The sequence below is a fragment of the Ptychodera flava genome, chromosome 21 (genome assembly GCF_041260155.1).
Source record: "Ptychodera flava strain L36383 chromosome 21, AS_Pfla_20210202, whole genome shotgun sequence".
Lineage (NCBI taxonomy): Eukaryota > Metazoa > Hemichordata > Enteropneusta > Ptychoderidae > Ptychodera > Ptychodera flava.
The window spans coordinates 25,884,116-25,905,127 of record NC_091948.1 but is presented as its reverse complement, the minus strand read 5'-3'; the positions used below and the strand labels follow the sequence as shown (position 1 = coordinate 25,905,127).

At 38.4% G+C, this 21,012-nt stretch overlaps 2 protein-coding genes across 7 annotated transcripts in view; both read left to right on the top strand.

Moving 5' to 3' along the window:
• The window catches only part of LOC139121851 (G-protein coupled receptor 54-like), a 190,286-nt gene extending 184,128 nt beyond the window's left edge, over nt 1-6,158 (top strand). For 4 of the 6 annotated variants that reach the window (XM_070687073.1, XM_070687075.1, XM_070687076.1 and 1 more), the window contains 2 exons: nt 625-766; nt 1,757-2,511. In XM_070687073.1, the coding sequence (XP_070543174.1) occupies nt 625-766; nt 1,757-2,349 (735 nt within the window). In that variant the 3' untranslated portion in view covers nt 2,350-2,511. Of the gene's footprint in view, nt 1-624; nt 767-1,756; nt 2,512-2,609 lie in introns of those variants that run through there. The other 2 variants (XM_070687077.1, XM_070687078.1) reach the window with 1 other exon arrangement.
• Nucleotides 6,159-18,728: 12,570 nt separating this feature from the next.
• LOC139120938 (maltase-glucoamylase-like) overlaps nt 18,729-21,012 on the top strand; it is a 44,865-nt gene continuing 42,581 nt past the window's right edge. The window contains exon 1 of the mRNA XM_070685528.1: nt 18,729-19,316. The gene's annotated coding sequence lies outside the window, so the exon portion shown is untranslated. The remainder of the gene's footprint in view (nt 19,317-21,012) is intronic.

Below are 21,012 nucleotides of genomic sequence, written 5' to 3'. Positions count from 1 at the left end.
ATATGACATCAACGGTAATCACAATCGTACAACCATTGAATATAATTAGTTCGCATTGTTCATAGTTTATTTGCTATGGTATACAAGTCCTGTAGTGTTTTGCGGCTTGCCGCTTCAACGCTCTAGCGCGCCAACGGAGCAATTGTGTTCTATAGATTCTGAAATTTACTAATTAAAACTGACTCTCCAATGGCCAATGTCGTTTTTGATCGTGAAAGCAAGCAATCGTTTGTTTTGATATAAACACGTGATTTATGTGAGTGATCAGACAGTTGACCCTTGACCTCACAGTACGGAAAACATGCTCCCGTTTCATTTTTCATCACATTTACCAATGTTATCGTTTCGTCATGATCAAAGTTACCTTGCTGATGTAATAAGAATGAAGAACAAAGTCCCAATCATTCGTACAGCGAAAATTGATCCCAGAATTCGACCGACTACAAGTGTACAGTGTGGAATTAGTGGGCATATTTTCCGTTTTTGTGCAAGTTAACCTTGCATACAGGTCCCCTGCTGCGATCATTCAATTAAATTTTACAACATTTTACATTTAGGGAATTATAAAAAATACGGTATAAAGCATACATCGACTGACGTTCTTTCAAATTTTCTTTGTTGTAGGTATCTGTGCAAGCAACATGTGCTACACTGACGGCAATGACAGTTGACCGCCACTTTCTCATCGTCCATGCTGTGAGGTCACGAAACGCCACAATACGAAAACCGGTCATGGCCATGATGATCAGCGTGTTTATCTGGATAGGTAAGGCCGGCCGTTGGGTTTGTAGGCGATAACGATGCTTTGTAAATATAGAATATCTTTCTGGACACATGTCAGTTGCAAAACGTTCGCAAATTGCAAAAAAATATCAGCGCTCTGTCCGACGGAACACACCCATCGCTCAGCATCAAAATGATTTGTATTGTGCCTTTGGTTAGAATACTTAAAAACACGTGACTGCTCGGTGACATTTGATACCAAACAAATTTGAACAGTTGTTACAACAGAAATTTTAATCGCGTTAGATTATCCAATTCTATGAAATTAAAGCATGCTAACAAACGATGTCATGACGTACGTATGTATGATCTTTCTTCAGTTCAACGTATTCTATTTACCGCGTTTTTATCGGATCATATATTTTAAATGCTTCAAAGCGTACAAGTAGTAGCAATTTTTACCAGACTTAATACCCATCCATTATATTTTAATAGTCCTCTTCAGTGTCCATATCCTTGGGTTTTCAGTTATTTTCAGATTTATTTAAAAACCCAGTTTTAGGTTTGTTAGATACGACGTTTTCCCCAATTCATATGTAACTAACGCCAGTGAAGTCGATAGTCGCCCTTTGACCTCGAATTCAAGCGATTGACGATAAAATGTTGTCATTGCCGGTTTATGGAGCTATACCTTGAACTGCAAACGGTTAACACGATACAACAGCATTAAAGGTCTCTTCAAAGCCAGAATATTTGAGGTGAAGTCTAGTGTTGCTATATTTTACCGATCAATAATAATGTCCGTAATTTCAACTCCATTAAATCTGAAAACTGGATAGAGCACTTGCATGTAGTCCTGATTTTAATTTCCGACCTGTCGGCACCTCATACACGATTTAAATCCGACTGTGTATCATAATCAATTTATATATACAAACTGCGTGTGCTTTCAAGTGTTAGCTGTGTTTAAACACACGTACACGACTCTTGTTGTCAACAGTTCTTTTAACCAGAGCCATTCTTTCTATTTTAGGGGCGTTTCTACTTCATGTGCCGGTCGCCATATACACTATGCAAGTAGTGGACGGAGGGAAGACGTTCTGTCGCAAGATATTTCCTAACACTGTCGCCCACAGAATATACGAATTTTACGCTTTCTTTGTGATGTATCTGCTGCCCTTGGGAATTGTCACGATATGCTACGGCATGATCCTCGAACAGGTGTGGCGGCGCACTTCAAGCGGCACGGAGAGCGCACAGGCCATAGAACGCTCCATACGCCGTAAGCGGAAAATCACACGGATGGTGTTGATCGTGGTGATATTGTTCGCTATCTGCTGGGGACCGTTACAAGTCATGAACCAGTGGATGATACTGGACAAGGCTTACCCGTACGACTCTGTGCCCGTCTATCATTTTCGCATCTTCTGCCTCTGCTTGGCGTACACCAACTCGTGCGTCAATCCATTCGTGTATGCCTTTGCCACCAACAGCTTTCGCAAGTATTTCAAGAAGCTCTTCAATGCTTGCTGTCCATATGGTAATGGGTTTACACACACTACTGTCACAAAAACCACTAGAATATCTGAGAAAATGTCTCGGGCTGACGACTCGGTTTCAATGTAGATATAAATTTATGCTATTCACCATAAGAGGCATTAGAATATACATTGTAAATGCATTATTGAGATTGTAAAAATGCCAGGGGTGTCTAAGATACAGACTTTGCAGTATTATATCGATTATTAAATCCTTGACGGAAAACCGATTGAAATCGGGAACGGTGTACACAACGGCCGAAAGAGTATACTCAAACATTATTTCCTGACCCAGTTTATTAATTTATTTCAAGTTCATGATTGAAACTATTTTCTGCCACAATTTAGGCTATAGTCGGGCGCCATCTAGCAGTACCTTCAGGTCACGACCAACTCAAAACAGTATCCACTCAGCCGATGAATGAATAAACCGCAATGCATCATGGTAAACGAAGATGCTATCTACACGTGATGGTCACGTGAAATCTCTGCTATTAAAGCCGCTAATGTAAGTGGAATACAACCGTTCTTTGATGAGTTGACATTTAAGATTACACGAAATCTTCACATACTGAGGAGGCATTTGATTTTTCGAAAAAGATAACGCCAAGACGAGATAAAGTTTGATGAAAAGCAGAACGATATCGCACCGTCGGAATCTCAAAATCGACATAATGTATCGACATAATATATCTAAATTGTTGTGTACATAACGGGCTCGTACGACCCCCGATGTCGTACGGTGTGAATAATGGATCAACACGATCATCCTGACGCGAGGACTTCCTCTTTGCAAATAAAGCTTCCAGTAGACACCGATGCGAGTCGTACACACTTAACAACTTGAACTGATGGCCGATTCTCAGATTTACCAGGAAGCTGTTCGTAAGAAAGCAAAACTACAAGCCGGTGCGCAAATCTTTGGGATCGTTGCGCCGACTGGCGTTCTCATTCAACGAATATATCACGAGATTAAAGGCCAGACAATTCCTCTGAGGTTTTTGTTCGGACGGTTTACAGTTATGAAGTGACGAACAAAGTCTTCGATTGATCTTTTTTTTCGGGGTAACTGTCTGGTCAAAGGGTGACACAAAAAATGATGGAATTCTCGTTATCACTTATAAGATCCCATGAACGATCTGATAAACGCTGGACATCGTTCATAGCATGTCAAATTTCACAAGTACTTTGCGAACCAGTGGGAAACAACTGGCGTTTTCATGTAGTGTCAGTTTTATAAATTAGTATAAGCTGTTTCACGTGTTAGTTATTGTTACATTCGAATTCTGATATTTAAACAAAATGTGAAAATGGAATGTAATGTGGATTGTCTATGGTTATGTTAGTGGAAAAATTACATCAGCTATTTCATGCTGGTGTATATATTAGCTCCATTTTAAACCAGTACCTTATACAAGATGGATGTGTTTAGTCCAAATGTACAGTTAAATTGTCTGGATATTTTGAAATGACTTTCGATGTCTTCGTGGATATTACTAGAACAATTCTTTCGCATGTAACAAAGAACGATATATTTGAGAAATGTTCGTTACAGTGCCGTTTAGTATCTGTGTATTCTGTGTCTATCGTCTTTGTCAAAGCTGTTAAAAAAATTATGTACGTATAATATTTACAGTATATTGCGAAAACAAGTATTTTAAGATTTTATTATCGCCGAATGTTCAATGTTCTTTGTTTGTCTGTGATTTCCTCGGTCGATGAAGTTTTTCAGTAAACATCATTCGGCTAAATCCATATGACTGAAAGAGAAATTAACAAATGTCATTTTCCAGACATGTCTTGATATATATACTGAATGTATTTTTGTTTGTAAAGCAAAGGATTGTAACATTTGGTCAACTGAATAAGTGCCTTAATAGATTGAAATGGAGGAAAAAACAACAACGTGATTTTTTCAGTGTGGACTACTATATAACGCGGTCTTTTACCGGCTGTGTTAAGTTTGTTAGTTTGTAATCACAGGCACACTTTAAGTACTGCGACAAGTTTTCCCTAAAGGGGCAAAGGCTGTAACGTTTGATATTTTCACCGTTTGTGTTCTGGAAAACAAGCAAGTTTTCCTATTTCTACCTAATGGATGTTAAAATAATAGTATAAATCATTATCTTTGCCGAGATAATGTATTGTGTAAAGCACGCACTAATGTTAAAATTAAATTCTGGTCATTACAAGGTGATTACTGGCATCCAGTTGTCAGCAATATAACTGGCCATAATGCGTTGGCAAGTTGAATACGATATAATCTGAAACTCGTTTCAGACTAGAACAAGAAACGATATTTTACAAAGAGAGCAAATATACCGGATAAGATCAAATGTTACAGCTAATGGAGCTTTAGTTTTCAAAATGTATAGGTGACATTTTTTTGCTGTTTGCAGATATCGTAGTTTTCGAAGACAGCCTTGTTAAATAGACATGCTTTTGTAAATAATAACTAGGGCATGGCCGTTTGTCTTGGAAAATACACGGGATCATGTTATTTTTTGCTGTTTTAGACATTTATTTAAGAAACCATTCATGTGTAGTATACTAAATATAATTTGTAATGTCGATGGTTGAGTTAAATTTCTTCAAAAAATATTTTAATTAGATGGATAAGATATTGACAATTTTGAACAGTTGATGTCTAACAATGAGTATGATGTCGTTTTACATTGTGCTTGTCCTATATACGGTGCTCATCAAAGTGGCTATATGTATAATCTTAGTGTCGTAACATGTATAAATTATCACGTGACTGTTTTGGGGAGAAAAGCTATCAATATCCAAACACGTGAGATATATTGAACGGAAAATCAAAGTTCAGACCGAGCAATGGTTACTATAGAAACTAGCTTTACTCTTTGTCTGTTTTATCTGTCTGTGTTTTTCTTTCCAGTGATCAGATATCTAATCTGTACAAATATTCTATTTTTACTGACAAAGCCATGTTATTGGAATAGATCACTACTTCAAATGATTGACATAACGACAAAAAGCCTCCTCCATTCGTGTTTGTTCAACAACATCAGATCAGAAGATCCCATATTTTATCCGGTAACCAACAGACGAATTTGAAATCGATCCTTGGACATTTACACAATAGATGCGAATGCATGCATTAAGTAGGCTTAAAAGATATGTGAGCATGGAGGGTAACCTTACACCGTACAGGTGTGGCGACTCACAGGCTTCAGAGTCTATTGACGCTCCTGTGAATTGATGTTAAAAAAACCATGGATACAGGCCGAGCAAATTGCACTTTGGGTGTTGAAAGCGTGGATGTAGTGATGCACGAGTACGTAATGGAGCGCTTCCTCTTGAGGTTACATCACAGGGACGAAAAAAGTGTTATGTTTCTCTGTTTGGATGAAAGTTTTCTCCCGTGATCATAATTGTTTACTATTCTAGTCAGTGCGCTAACGATATTTTGCCGAGCCCATTTCATAGTGGTCGCCGACCTTTCAAAATGCCAGATATCGTGTACATTAGAAGATCGCCACTTTATACTGTTCCTTGATTGAAACCCACATTTACCAATGTTGACATTTTCAGACGAGTAGTTATATGTAATATAGATTTCTCAGTTGACATTATCGTAAGTAGGATCTCAATATTCTATTTCCTGGGATAGTTTACCCGGCTTTTGGTTGCTGAGTTACACACTAAATTGTTGCTCGTATGGCAGTGCTAATCTAGTGGTCCTTGAATATTCCACGTAGTCTTGTGTCAATGTATTATGTGAAGAATATTAGAAGTAATACCAGATGCTTTAGAAATGTAACCGACCATTCTACTTCTTTAATTCCAATGTTGTGTTTGTGTTTCAAAAGTAGATTCTGATAGTTGCGCTATTTTTCGATAATCATATCTTCAATAAATGATGTATCGTAGTTACGCCGTTTTGTCCAGTGGTTATTTTTTTCCCTTTCACAAACCCACCCTTTCCAATCAGTGATGTCGACACTCTTGGCCCAGAACGTCAGCAGGGACCCCCTCTTTTGTGCAAAAAGTGGATAATGCGAGAAATTGAACATTAATGTTTTACGTAACTGAAAGTGAAGTCACCCGGTACCCGCGATACCGAGGGATTTAGCTTGACGATAATACAAAAGTAGTGCTGGAGAAAAATGTCCTAATTATCAATAACTGTGACATTGGTATAAGTCGTATGGTTCCCTCAGGGTAAGACGAAACTGAGAAATTATAATACCTCTTCATCTCTGTGTGACACAAGCACCTGGTGATACCATTCAAGTGACGATATTATACTCTGACCTTCATTTCGGAATCGAAATGTGTTTGACAGTGACAAATTAGCGTTGTGGCAGTGATCAAATACCGATCAAGAAAACGCCGGCATTTCTGTAAATTAATGATACACGATCCATTCTCAATCAATAAAAGCCGTGTCTTCGCACTCACCGTCTTGTTACCTTACACCATCGCTAGTCTAAACTGTATTTCGTATATTCATCATGATTTGTAATCCAAATATTTTGGGTATGAAGTGTCGAGTGGTGAAAACCTTGGATTGATGTGTACGTACTTTGACACATTAAAATTCCCTTTATGCTCCAACTCATAATATGCAAGCACAGGCCAGTGCGGTTAAAACATATTAATGTGTGTCACACCTTGAGTGAACTAAATACAAGAAATGATCTGTAAAACGTAGGACACAGTTGGAATTTCTATGGCAGAGATCCAACATAACAGATCGAATCACACTCAGTGATATTACGATTTAACAACTAGCTTGTTAGTTAGTGAGTGAGTGAATGAATGAATGAATGAGTGAGTGAGTGACTGAGCTAGCTAGTCAGTTAGTTAGTTAGTTAGTTAGTTAGTTAGTTAGTTAGTTAGTTAGTTAGTTAGTTAGTTAGTTAGTTTGTTTGTTTGTTAGTTAGTTAGTTCGTTAGTTAGTTAGTTAGTTAGTTAGTTAGTTAGTTAGTTAGTTAGTTAGTTAGTTAGTTAGTTAGTTAGTTAGTTAGTTAGTTAGTTAGTTAGTTAGTTAGTTAGTTAGTTCGTTCGTTCGTTCGTTCGTTCGTTCGTTCGTTCGTTCGTTCGTTAGTTAGTTAGTTGGTTGGTTGGTTGGTTGGTTGGTTGGTTGGTTGGTTGGTTGGTTGGTTGGTTGGGCGGTTAGGCGGTTGGTTTGGTATAATAGGTAGGTAGGTAGGTACGTGCGTGCGTGCACGTTTGTAAGTAGGTTGTTTATTAGTTCGTTTGTTCAGTTGAGCCGAGAGACAAATGTTAGGTTAAAGGCGATTAAAAATGACAACGTAAACGGAATGTTATAAAATTGTGGTAATGCTGCTGTCACTTTGGCAGGATGGAATGAAAGATTTAGTAGTAGGTTTTGGGTGCTTGGCAATGCCTACCCTGGTCAAGGCTGAATATGGAGTAGCACCCGTACATTGCTAAATCTTTCAGTCTGTGACCAGGAGTGCTTCGTACATATTATAAACTCACGTATAAGAAGACTAGAAATGTACCTGTCGGAGTCTGTGTGGCACCATTTTACAGAATGATATATTAATGATACAACATATGGCGTATCGTGATCTCACACTATATGCAGAATACATGTCACTATTGAACGGGTTTTTCTATCACGGTAAAGTCCGCATACGTGTTTCTGTCCGACGCGGCTCGAATTAGTATCGATGATCTATTCTACTACATCTGGCAAACTACCCAGTGTATCAACAGTCCAATCTATACGCGATTAAGGTATGTTTAACATTTCAAGAACCCCTAAGGAAAATATCCCAAATATAACAATCGATAGTACCAACAGTCTAGCCTACACTATAAAGATCCATCTTCCTATGTAATGAAGAATTTCGTAGCCAAAAAAGTTAAAGCACTGAAAATAAAAGATTCGTCCTTCACCTTAATTTTCCTTCGCTGAAAGTGGTTTTATAAAACATCAAAGTACATAGGACGCAATAAACATACCCCAACAACTTGAACGTGTAGCATAGCTCCCCTGAACTCATTGCTGAAGATGCTAACAATGAACACTCCATCCGTTCATCAAAGGCGCATTACCGTTTATTTGGAACTTGTTTCTGTCTACTCCTGTCGTCCTCTGCCGTTCTGATGTCGACGTTTTGTTTGCTTCAGACACTTCAAACAGGATTTAAAAAAGGAATAGTATCCATGCAGATTGGGTTGCGCTGGAATAAACTAGTTCAGTTCTACAACTTGTAAAAAGAAACTTGTATAGCTTCTTGGGGATGGCACCTTCTCCGAGTAAAATTCCAAAATTAAGTTTCCGTTAAAGGTACAAGTATAAGTAGAGGATGTTGAGACAGAATGAGATTTGGAGTCACATGTTTTGGACTTTAATCACCTTATCACCTTACAACTCAAGTCTTGTCTAGGCGCTGTTTTTCTTTAATGGCAATGGAAAGTTTAAGCTATTTATGAAGTTTATGCGGAGAGAAAGGCGACCATCTTGAATTTCAAGTGCCAGTCAATTAAAAGCTATTTGCTTCTCTGATCCACGATCTCTGTAACACGTGGAGGAGCGACTGTGTCCCATCCAAAAATCTTCAGATTTGACTTCGTATTTTATTTCTTATTATGAAGGAGAATGGTCTAATGTCTTCACGAGCGACCTAAGAGAAGAAAATGTAACACTTTCGTTTTTCAAGGTATTCATCATTTGAATTGATAAGCTTGTGTGAATATTGGCCCTATATATTGGTAGGATTTGGAAGAAAAGGACTAACGCATGCCTTTACAGCACTGATCATTACGGTTATTGTAATTAAACTATAATTATGGTCCTTAAATACAGAGGGACAGAACTGTGTGACCTCATGGCGATTCTGGTGTTTTAAAAGGAATATCCTGGTTTATTTATATGTGGTACCAACTGTATCAACGCCAGTGAATAAGTTGTATATAGGGTTCTTATGTATGGAGTCAATACCCTTGAGCATTCTGTTGTCATTTGTTTTGATGGATACACCCTACAAGCTGAGAATGTTTTACAAAAGATCGTTACGGTAGGTATCATGAAACAAGCTGTTCTATGGAATAACTGTAATCTGCAGGTTTGCAACAGAGACGTTTTGTGACTCTTCAGTCGCGCAACATGTTCTCTCTGTGTTAATTCCAGCAAAGGGAATGATTAGGGAAATATTTACGCCATAGGTCGAAAAGACAGGAAACCATATCCTTTTGCCTAGCCAGCTCCTGGGGGAAACTAATGCTTCATGTGTCCTTTCCTACGGCTCCATGAATCGTGTGAAAACCGTTGGTGACAAACGCGTGCTTCTTCAATCTCGAAGTCGACGCTTAAATTACCATCTCTGATCAGAACCTAAAACGAGGCCAGGACGCCCTCTGCATGATTCGCCCACGCTTCCTCGCACGATTTTAACGTCTATTGGGATATATCCTTTATTGCTTCAATCTAGTTTCGTGTGCCATAATACAGAGGTCATACAACTTTTTAGGGGAGAATGTAAAGATTAGATATATTTGGGTTTCAGCGGGACGTTGGGTTTACATCATCAAGATAGATGTGACGTTCACCGGAAAATTGAAAGATAACGAGTCTGAACATGGTAAGATCGGCAAAAGGGAAAGGTAGCACTTGAGGGCAATAGTAACGATCACTGGACACAGGCAACATTTTATACTAATTACTAGTAACGTAAAGGGGTCGTTGGGTTAGGCTTAGTGATGGATTATCAAGATAGGAATTCTCAGGAAAACAAGTTAAATCACATCCATATGGAAGGGTTTGTTATATACACGTCTACTAATCTTCCCTCATTCCAAACTTCTGTTCCACTAATAGCTTACCAGGAGTAAGGGGTCGGTTTTTTAAGTTATCGCTGAAAATACTGTCCGACAACCCTCTGCACTTCTATAACAGGCATATTTGTCAAATGGAAAATTATGCCATCGATTTAGTACGTATACGAAGGTACAATTGGTCCTCGCAGGCATGAAACAGTATCATAGTAATGACTAGAAATAGAAATTACTATAAGACGCATAAAATATGTTACAGAAAGACTATACACTTACATTTTGTAGAAATGGCGTAATGAAGTCGAAAGAAACCAAGAAAACCATATTCGATAAGTATGCATCATAGACATTAGTAGTTAAGGTATGCATGTAGTAAAGATTAAGGACAGACAGACAGACAGACAGACAGACAGACAGACAGACAGACAGACAGACAGACAGACAGACAGACAGACAGACAGACAGACAGACAGACACAGGGACACAGGCGCACAAAGACAGACTGAAAGACCAAGAGATAATCTTTGTGTCTGTGTATATGGCGGATTTGGTGTGCCCAAAACCGTTTGAGACGTTTGAAAAAAGATGAAGGCGTTAAGAAAACATAGTTTGCAGAGAAGCTACTGATAATGCTTATCGGACTTATGAGGTACATGACTTACATATTCGGAAAATCTGAAGATTTTAGTGATTCATCATTACCTCCATCTTATGTGTACCATTCTCATCAAGCCTGTTGAAGACGGGTTAGGGTACTTTCTACTCATATTGTTCGAAGGACACCAATATTCACCTATTATCTGGGTGGCGTGGAATGTGCCATTCGTGTCCAACCATGGCGTTAAATTAGCGAGAACCATACGTCAGATTCACGGTTTAAAATTCAACAATCTGGGAGATCATGACAACAACGTCATCGTAAAATTATCACGAAGCACTACAATACCCACCGTTGATTACCTCGCAACGAACACCCCCGAGCAAAATTAGGTATGGCATCTGCATTAATGTTCGGCGCTACCAAGGAAACAGAGAGAGTTTTCCTGCAACTTGTTGGCTCCGTCGCCTCTGATGCATTTGTCTTACTTGAATCAATTTTGCTCAATATGGTTTGAAATAATCAATGTATATCATACTTATTTATTGGGGCACCCCTGAGAGAAAGCTAATATCAATAGCAAGATGAGAAGCGGTAGATCAGATCGTATTCCCATAATTTTTCGCGTTTAATGAATGTCGAGTGTTGGTTACGGTGAGATCGTAGCGATCAGATATATGAGAATTGATTTCAACGCTGCAAAAATTAATGTCAAACGGACACGTCGCTGTAATATTCGTTTATTAATTTTCTTTGAAATATGAGCAACGTCATCCTGAGAGCAGTTGTGCAGAGGCTGAGTTGAGAGAAACTCTTCACCGCGAAGAAAACTTGAGAGAATATTAATGGCTAACCTGTGTGCCTTAGGGTGTATAGATGAATAGCTGTATTCATTGATAGCTTTCAGGGTGAGACGTACAGATCGAAGCTCTCCTAAGTCGAGAAAAATGATCGATTTCTCGATTAATCGATCCGCGCATAATATAGATATAAATGCACCAGGCATATATTGACTAATGATTGATTACATGAGTGCACGCCGCTCTCGTGTGTTTTTCGCTGATTTCAAAGGAATGTATATTAGATATATTACAGCATACAAGTTTTGCACTTATCGGAAGCATATAGATGAATATTGATTTTCCGTAAATATGTAATTTATGTATTATGAAAACACATTTCAGTGTGTAAAAATACAGGTCATAGTTCGATATAAGGGAAGGAAATTCATTTCAGTCATGACATTCTGCTGCAAACTAAAAGCTTATTTGCATAGTCAATATTTTATTCTTTGCGACCAGGTAACCCTCGATCGATGTTAATTTAATAGCTCATATTGTGTTACACGTTTGAAATTTGATACACGGCGGTACGAGTCCGTAGACATGGCGACTGCATGCAATATGTGATGCGGTGAATTTTTTTAAGTCTTTGAAATATCAAAGATTCACAATACATATGTCTTCGAATATAACGTACTATTTGTAGAAGATAGTAGAGATTCACTTGTTCATTCACTTGTTCGTTCATGATTTTCATTTTCAAACGTGTTCTATGCTCAATATAAAATGGGAGCAGCTGCTCATATGGACTTAGAGGGCGCTCTTTAAACTGAGTATGAGCTGACGGTTACTAAGCCAAAGTAATTAAATTCTTTGTTTTGCGTCCACTCTAAATGGGAAAAGGTACGCGTCTAAGAGGCTGAAAAACACACACAAGAAAATTAACACAATGTAATTTGATTGCAGCAAATAAAAAATTGTAACAAAATTTTAGTTCAGAAAAGCTAAGCGGTCATGTCCTCAAATTCCTATTCAAATATTTCATGAAAACTTAAAAACCTAAGCGGGTTGGGACCCAAAACAAAGAATTTAATTACTTTGGCCTTATTCATATACTAGTGATCCTGATCTTTAAAGCCGGGTCTAAGGTTCATCATATCAACGTCTCGGACTTATCATATCGGAGATTGCACAGAGACTGTATTGATAGGAGCACCCAATAAAAAAGATCCAGATGTCAAAATTTGTGATTCAACATGCTAGACTTATGGCAAAAAATCGAATTCACTAGATAGAGTGATATACTTACTCTGGAGACGTAACTACATCACTGTCTTCCTTTAAAATATTCATGTCAACTCTAGGCACGATCAATATACTGACTGCATCGACAGGTTTAAAATATACTATAAGAGGCAAAAATGTGCAGGTGCGCCTGGGTTAAGTGACGCAAATTAGTGACGCCCTCTTTTTGTACAGGTAAGAGAGGGTTACAGCTATATTAGGCCTATACGTTTACGAAAATGGAGCTTATCGCGATCTAATCCGAACGTCGCATCAAGATAGTTTGCGTCTAAAAAGTGAAAGAATTAAACTTTTGCATAAACTTCCCTCAGTGAAAGTTTCAACCATTCTTTTAACAAATTTAGAATAAAAATCAGGGGTCACTGAGCAAAGTTTGGTACTAAAGAAACAAATTACATAATATTACTGATATTGAAATTCAAAAGGCAGCCATCTCTGTGGTACCTCTGCGGGAAAATAATTTTTTTAGATTTTCGAAAATACTGTGAAAACTAAGACGGTGATTTTTTTCTTACTCTAAAGAGCATTAAAATGACCCCATTAGTGGTAAATCAGAAGGAATTGTAAAAATTTGAGTGTCCAAATATCTGTCGCCAAAAGGCGTTCTACCTTACAAAATTAATCGAAAATAGGCTCACCACGCAGTTTAATGAAGACAATAAAGGGCTATTGAAACGTGTGGGTAATAACAGACCTCATCTTCACTGAAATAAAATGGTGTTGTAGACGAGTTAGCCAGTGGTAAAGGTTAAAGCCGCCCAGAGGAACATTTCACTGTCCACCATCATTAAAATGATGCCTATGAGAAGGAGAAGATGCGACATGTCGATTTTTCGGACTTTGCTTCAATGTCCTGCTTTGCGAGGTTGATAATGTAGGTAGTGCACAAATGCTGCTCATAGAGTCAAACATTTCATAGTGGTTGCCCTGATACAGATGTCACCTCATAGTCACTTTCAGGCAAGCCCGTGAGATTTTACATGCTACAGACCTTCTACAGAGGGACCGCCACTCTTATATGGTCAGTGGCTACCTACAAATATTCATATCTGTACTTTGTATCAGTATCTGTGTATAATGGTCAACATTTCTTTACTGAATGAAGGGCAATGCCGATGCTGAAGGGAAAAAAGATCGGTTTTGTTTAAACTTCTTTCATACATTTCTACACAAATATGGTTCAGAAACAAAATACCATAGCATTTTCTATTTACGATATTTAGGTTTTCTGATACGCTGCGAATTCTATCGACGAATACATAAAACAAAACGCAGTCTAAAACATCTGTCTACACAAAGGCCCATTCCACAGAATGGTCGCTTTCTCTTAGCCCCTTGGATGTGCCCTTGGCCAAGCATTTCAATAAATTGCCCCTTCGGGTGTTGTTGTTCCTCATACTCATCGTACCGCTGGCTGCGCTGTTCACTCAAAATTAAGATTAAGTGTTGAGATGAAAGATCCGTCGCTCAAGGACGTCTCCCTACGCTCTCGGGGGGTGGGGGCGTAGAGAGCGCCCTCGAGCGACGGATCACCCAGTTAAAACTGTTTGTGATCCTCGATTTCGGTCTCTATCCAAATGCCGGCCCATTAGCTACATTATACCATATCACCGAGAAATAGTCATAAAGAACCTGGAGGAGTATTTTTTGAAAGAAAACAATAAACAGGATCACTGACAGTACATCTTCTGAGCGCAATGAGAAGTAGCACAGCTCTATGGTCGTAGTGTATGTAATACCATGCCGAAAGACCATGATTTTCACTACAGCGCAGCCAACGGCAGCGAAATACTTTACCACAGATGTTGTATGCGCAGTGTGTTTTGGCTTACGATTGTGTGTTGAAAATGGCTAACAGTCGCAATTCAAGACTGACTTTCTCTGAAGCAAATTCAACGTGTTGTAAACCATTCGGCAAACAAACTTTCCTCAAGTTATTAACAAACTTCATTGAAGTTCATAATTTTCATTTACATAGGCTACAATGTTGAAATTATTTAATTTCAAGCTTAAAGGGGAACTTCGCTCCTTTTTTAGTTTTTTATCATGAATCCTCATTGATATGAAAAATCGTTCTGTTTTTTGCATGAAAATATACCGGCCAACTGTACAAAATATGTACTCTGCTTGCAGCAAGACAAGATAAAGCATTGAAACATTGTAGGGGATAGGTGATTTGCACCTGTTTCAGTCACCCTAACCATTGTAGACACTTCTCCTGTGTTAATCCTGGATGAATAAATAAACAAATAATAAATAAATTGTAGGGTCTCTACCGTAATATCAAGTTCAGTGTTACTGTAACATGCACCGTTGTTAAACAGCTGACGGACTTTTTAATCAATAAATCTTTCAAATTAAATTAAAAAGTGTGAGCAAGTATTATGGGAAGACAATTTCCCTTCGGGTAACCGCGGCATGTGTTCGAGCGTTTGCTCAGGGTAATCGAAACAGATATAAACCTGTCCTCAAAGTTTATTAAGGATGTAAGATCGGGAGAATTAAAACTATTGTCATATATTGAATTCCAAGGTATAACAGCAATCAGAAATTTGAGGGGAAAAATGGTGTCAGCGTGCTTGCTTAAATTTCACATATCTTTCACGAAAACCAGTATACAGAAGCCATTCATTTCAAGTTTTACTACAGTGAATTAAATTTTCACATTCTCATTGTACGATACACAAAATTAAGTATCGGACAGTAAAGTTTTTCAAAAAGATGTGTGAAGAATTGAATGATTTGTTTTCTAACACATTTGCTAGAGTTACAACAAACTTTTTAGGGATTTAGGGATTTACTTGAAATATTACAACCTAGAATTGTCAATTTTGTAGAACTTTCAGACATTTAGGCTTTTGACTTTTACTTCTTTGTAAAAACAACCGTTACTTTCACCGTGCTCAATTTTTCACTATTTGGCGAGATGTAGCAAGGGAGCATACATTTCACCATTTGGCACCATTTTACAAATGATATAGCCACAAACTGATGACGTCAAAAATTGCCATACACAAAACACAGACGCCTTGTTATTACGGTACTGACTAACTAAAAGCGTGAAATGCACATGTTGCAAAATCACAGAAATACCGTTGATGGTCTACAGAACAGTTATGTTTTATTTCTTTTATCGTTTGGCGCGCGCGATTATTAAATATGGCAAAAGGAAAATGCAATGTGGGCGTGTCACCAAACCCTCTCTAGTCAACTTTTTTCAGCTTTCCGAAGTTTGCCCGACGTCGTATCTGATAAAACTGATAACTGGAAGTAAGTATTTCACACCTTCGTAAGCTCTAGGGTTTCGGCTTGCATAATTACATGTATCATACTCTCAGTATTCACGCTAACGCTGAAGCTGCTGGGTACGAGTCCGGTAGCAGTATTTGATTAAAATAAACAGTATAAATAATAAATATCATTATCTTTCCCTGTAATTCATCAACTGTTCCCTCCACATAGGTATGAGGATGGCTGTAGAAGACATGGAGAGTTAGAATGGAAAGAAGGTAGTGAAAATCAGGACCCTTCTTTTCAATCATTTCACCCTAAGTTTCTTAGGCCCCGTTCCTAACTCTTACCCAGAAAATATTTTACCGACCCTTTAGAACGTAACCTTTGACCTTACTTCAATTAATACACAGATCTTTGACATCATCAATTTGTGGCTATACCGCTTGTAAAATGTTGTCCATCCTTTTTCATGATCGCTGTTAGGGGCGCTTTTCAGATTGTTAGACCTGACCTGCTTGACCTAGCCGGCTTTGGATTAAACTCTATCAGTCTAAAATATCCCGAAAGCCAGTTTATGCCTTTACAAATGACATAAAAAAGTGAAAACTCAGCATAATAACATCTTGAATTAAGGATAAGAACATTACAAAAAATTCAACAGCTCCACAAAGCGTTCAGTTATTACGGAAGGGTAGGCCGGCAAAATCCAGGGGGTCACCGTAACTTTGAAAACTGCAAAGGAGGGTCATGTATTTTTCAAACAGCACAGAGGGGGATCACTTGATTTTCATAACTATCCTTCCCGTCAAAAAGCAGTTTAGGTATTCAAAAATATTCTGGGAAAAAAAAAATGATTCGCTGCATGATTTTATTCTCTGAAGTCGTTTAACTGTAAATCTAAATAAAAGTATAATTATCTGTCACGTGAACATCTTGCCTTGGCAACTCTGAGGCTTGTCTTATTGTAAATTGAGCTCAAGAGGGCAATGAACAATTCCTATTACTCAAATATTAGAGATACAGCAAGTTTTGTCAGGGAAAATATTAATAGTTTACCTGCTGTAGACTACCATGAGAAATGATACTTTAGGTGATGAAATTCCAATAATTATAATTGTTGTCCACATCTGAAATTTCAAACACCTCCGATAGTACATTTGTATCAATTGTCAAACACTTATAAAAAGCACAGATTTAGTTTTACTCATACTTTCTTATAGAATAACCATGCATATTAGATCCACATTTTCGGTGAAATTCCTAAATCAAATTTCTTGAACGCATGTGCCCTTTTAACCATCCTATTCTAATCAAGTACAATTATGTCAATTATCCAACATCTATATATACACAAGTGTAGCAAGTTTTTCATTGAGAAAAATTATTCAGAGTTTTGTCATAGACTCCCATGTATAGTGAGTGAACATTTTCGGTGAAATTTCAAAATCAAATTTTGTACACATACGAGTTGTAACCACCCTATTCCAATCAAGTACATTTATGTCAATTATCAAATGTCTATAAATGCATAGATATTGCTAGTTTTGTATTGAAAAAGTATTACATGGTTTTCTCATAGACTACCATGTATAGTGAATCAACATTATCAATGAAATCCAAATATCGATTTTTTTGTATATACATATATACGCATGTTCTGCCTACCACTTCAAGCGATGTACATTTACATGAATTATCAAACATGTTTAAATGTACAGATATAGCTTATTTTTATGGGGAAAATGATAATACTTTGCCCAGTAGACTCCCATGTATTATGATTTGATATTTTATGACGAAGCACGATGTCGGCCACCTTTGCCTTCTAAAAGTTGCACAAAAATGGTGACCCTCCCCAAAAGGCATGCATAAAATTTCACGACCCTTCAAAAAAGCTTGCATAAAAATTACGACCCACCTGTAATTTCTGTCCAATCCCTTTGAGGGGGATCTCAAAATTAGAGCAAGTCAGAAGGGAAGATTAGAAAGCATTGTGAGTTTGTTACGGGTCATTTGAAAAAATCTGAGACTTTTTTTGGATTCTATCTCCCCTCTCCTCCAGAGGTGTTTTTTGAATGTAAGCTTTACTCAAGCAATGTGGGGAGGGGATCATGAAATTTTGTCATATTAAAAGGGACGGTCATCAATTTTTTGGTGCAATGGTTAAGGGGGTTCACTGATTTTGACTGATGCACAGGAAGAATTTGCCGGTCCACCCCGGCCATAATAACTGAACACTCCCTGATGGCGCGCTTCGCAAAAACGTAGCAGCGAATATATGCGTGCAGTTTTTCACAATATGCTTTTGTTATTCTGGACTGTTTCGTCGAGTGTGAGTATGTTTAACTGTCCACGCCAACAACCCCTAACCTCAACACCCGAGACGTACTTCCCACCGTCACCAATAGCTGCCGATGTTGAGTGTCGTCTCAGTTGCCGGGTGCGCTGCCTTCAGATCGACCCTGGCAAAGTTTACACTATTCGTGCAGTTATTCGTGTTGACGTGTGACACGTAGACTCGACAGTCTTTCTGTTGAAGATGTTTATAGATATCCATGTACATAAAATAGCTGTGCTGAATAGGAAGTGAAGTCCGTAGTCTCTTGCAAGCAAGCTACTTCTTTCTCAAATATAGGAACTTCTCGTGTTTGCCCTTCTCTGGTTTGTATGAGTACCCAAGGATAATTTCTTGAGATCAAAGTTCACTGATAACACATGAATACGTACGTACCATAAAACAGCCATCATTACAACGTACCATCAAGCTCTTTCACTCAGAGGGCCAAACTCTTTGTACCAGCTCTCCTCGCCGCCTAGCGCCACTCCTGGTCGTCCATAGACGAAGCGGGTCACGGATGCGCAAGTTCCCAAAGTCGAAAAGCCGGCTGTGAGCACCATTTCGGGTTTCTAAAGATGGCAATGTCAGAGGGTAATAAGCTGATTCTGGTCGTTCTTATCACAGCTTGTGTTGTGACGGCCATCGTTGTTCCGATGACGTACTTTTTGCATCCGGATTACAATAGCGGCGATGAGCCCGTCGACGAACCGACTGTGCTCTTACCTGAAAGCCAGCGATTCGATTGTCTACCGGATGCCGGGGACAACGATGCGGAGAATGAGGACAAATGCAAGAGGCGTGGATGTACTTGGCATACTGATGATGTCAGTGCTAATGTACCCCACTGTTTCTACCCGCAAAATTACGGACAATACCGTATTGTTGGGTCGAGGGCTCAACAAAGTTGGGGATACAGAGTCACACTCGAACGCATACCCGATAGCCCTTCCATATATGGCGGTGATCTGCAAACAGTAACATTAGACGTTGAATATCAGACAGAAAATCGCCTTCATTTTAAGGTAAGTGCATGGAAACGATAATATAGACTATTTCATTCTTCCTGTTTCCTATAAATACCATATGAATACAGGTGTAAAAGGTTGCCATAATTTAAACCAATACAACAAACAGGGGTAACATTTTTATTCTTCTAAACTTTTGTTTATCTACGCACTCCAAAATGTAACAGCTCGGTATGTGACTGTGATATATGTTCCATTCTTGTTGACTGCTTTTGTGAAATTGTTTTCGGGTAACTGTGGACTGCATGTACTCGTCATCTTGTAACATGGTAACATGTGATTGTCTTGTTTCTGGCAATGAACTGAAGCAATGACTAAATTTACAGTTCGAGAGTTTGTGTGTGCACGACGGCTCGGTGCTGTTTGACAGAGGTTGCAGAACATGCGCTGATGGTAAATTATGCAGAGCTGGGTTTAATGATCATGATTGGATGTGTTATTGCAATTTTTTGAATGTAAGTTACAGGACAAAGTTAACTTTGAGTTTCAGTGACACTTGAATGTACAATTAATATGTGAGTGTTGTGCAATGAGTTGCCTCTATACTATGGACTGTTTTATCACGATGATATTAACTTTATGGCTCGTTCACAAACATGCTTTGACCACAACTTCCCATTTTCTTCACGCGCAACTTTTTTTGTTGAACATCCCATACTTTTGGTTTCGTCAGGTGGATATCGTTTCAAAGCGAAAAAAAATGTGTGCAGTTACGATTATATGCATCTATGAGGTTTATTGCCGCTCGAAAGACTTTGCAAAGTAAGCTGAGGACTCTGGTGGTATGTGGACATTCAATTGAGTAAATCTTCTGGCTGGCATTGCTTGTATTTAAGGTAGCATGCACATCGGGGACGCTGGTATTCGGACTCTCAAACTTTTACAATTGTCTTCTTATATACCACTTGTTGGGGTTCATTTTAAAGCTCTTGGTGCAATAAAATTTTTACCCTCTGAGTTTTACGAAAATCGAAAATTATATTTTGCTCCATAAGGTTAACACAGGGATGGCGGCCATTTTGAATTTCTGATATCGATAAGGTTTAGGTTATTTGTTTCTCTTGTACCAAAATTTGCACTGTTACCCCTGATTTTTATTCTTGATTCGGACGAGAGAAAGGTCGAACCTTTCACTGAGAAAAGTTTGAGCAAAGTTTGAAGTCTTTCACTCTCGGGGCGCATACTACCTTAAGACTGATATTAACAAGCACAGTTTGAATTCTGTTGTCCTGACAAAACAAAGAAATTCGAGCTGCAAGCCTGAGTCCAACCAGCCGAATGTTACATGATAATCTTATGTATTGTTTATACATACATATAAATAGCTTTTATAGGTGTAACACCAGAGCAGACACTATAGTCTCTTTATCGGTACAACGACATGATCTGATATTACTTTTGCAACATACAAATGACAATATGATGTAAAGTCGCCGTCATTAGGGATATAAAACACGTTTAAAAACATGTGAAAATACGTGCACACATCAATATTTACAGAATGGTGTTTGTTTAGCAATTGAGAGCTACGGTGACCAATCGCCGCGCCATGGCCGTGAAAGGACCAAGCCACCGGCGGTAAAATGGCTTGATCGTTTGATCACCTGCTCGATCACGTGATCATGTTAACGAAAGGACCTGACAACAGTCACTTTTTAGCAGCATTCATGGCACCTGCTTCCTCTCCTTCGTC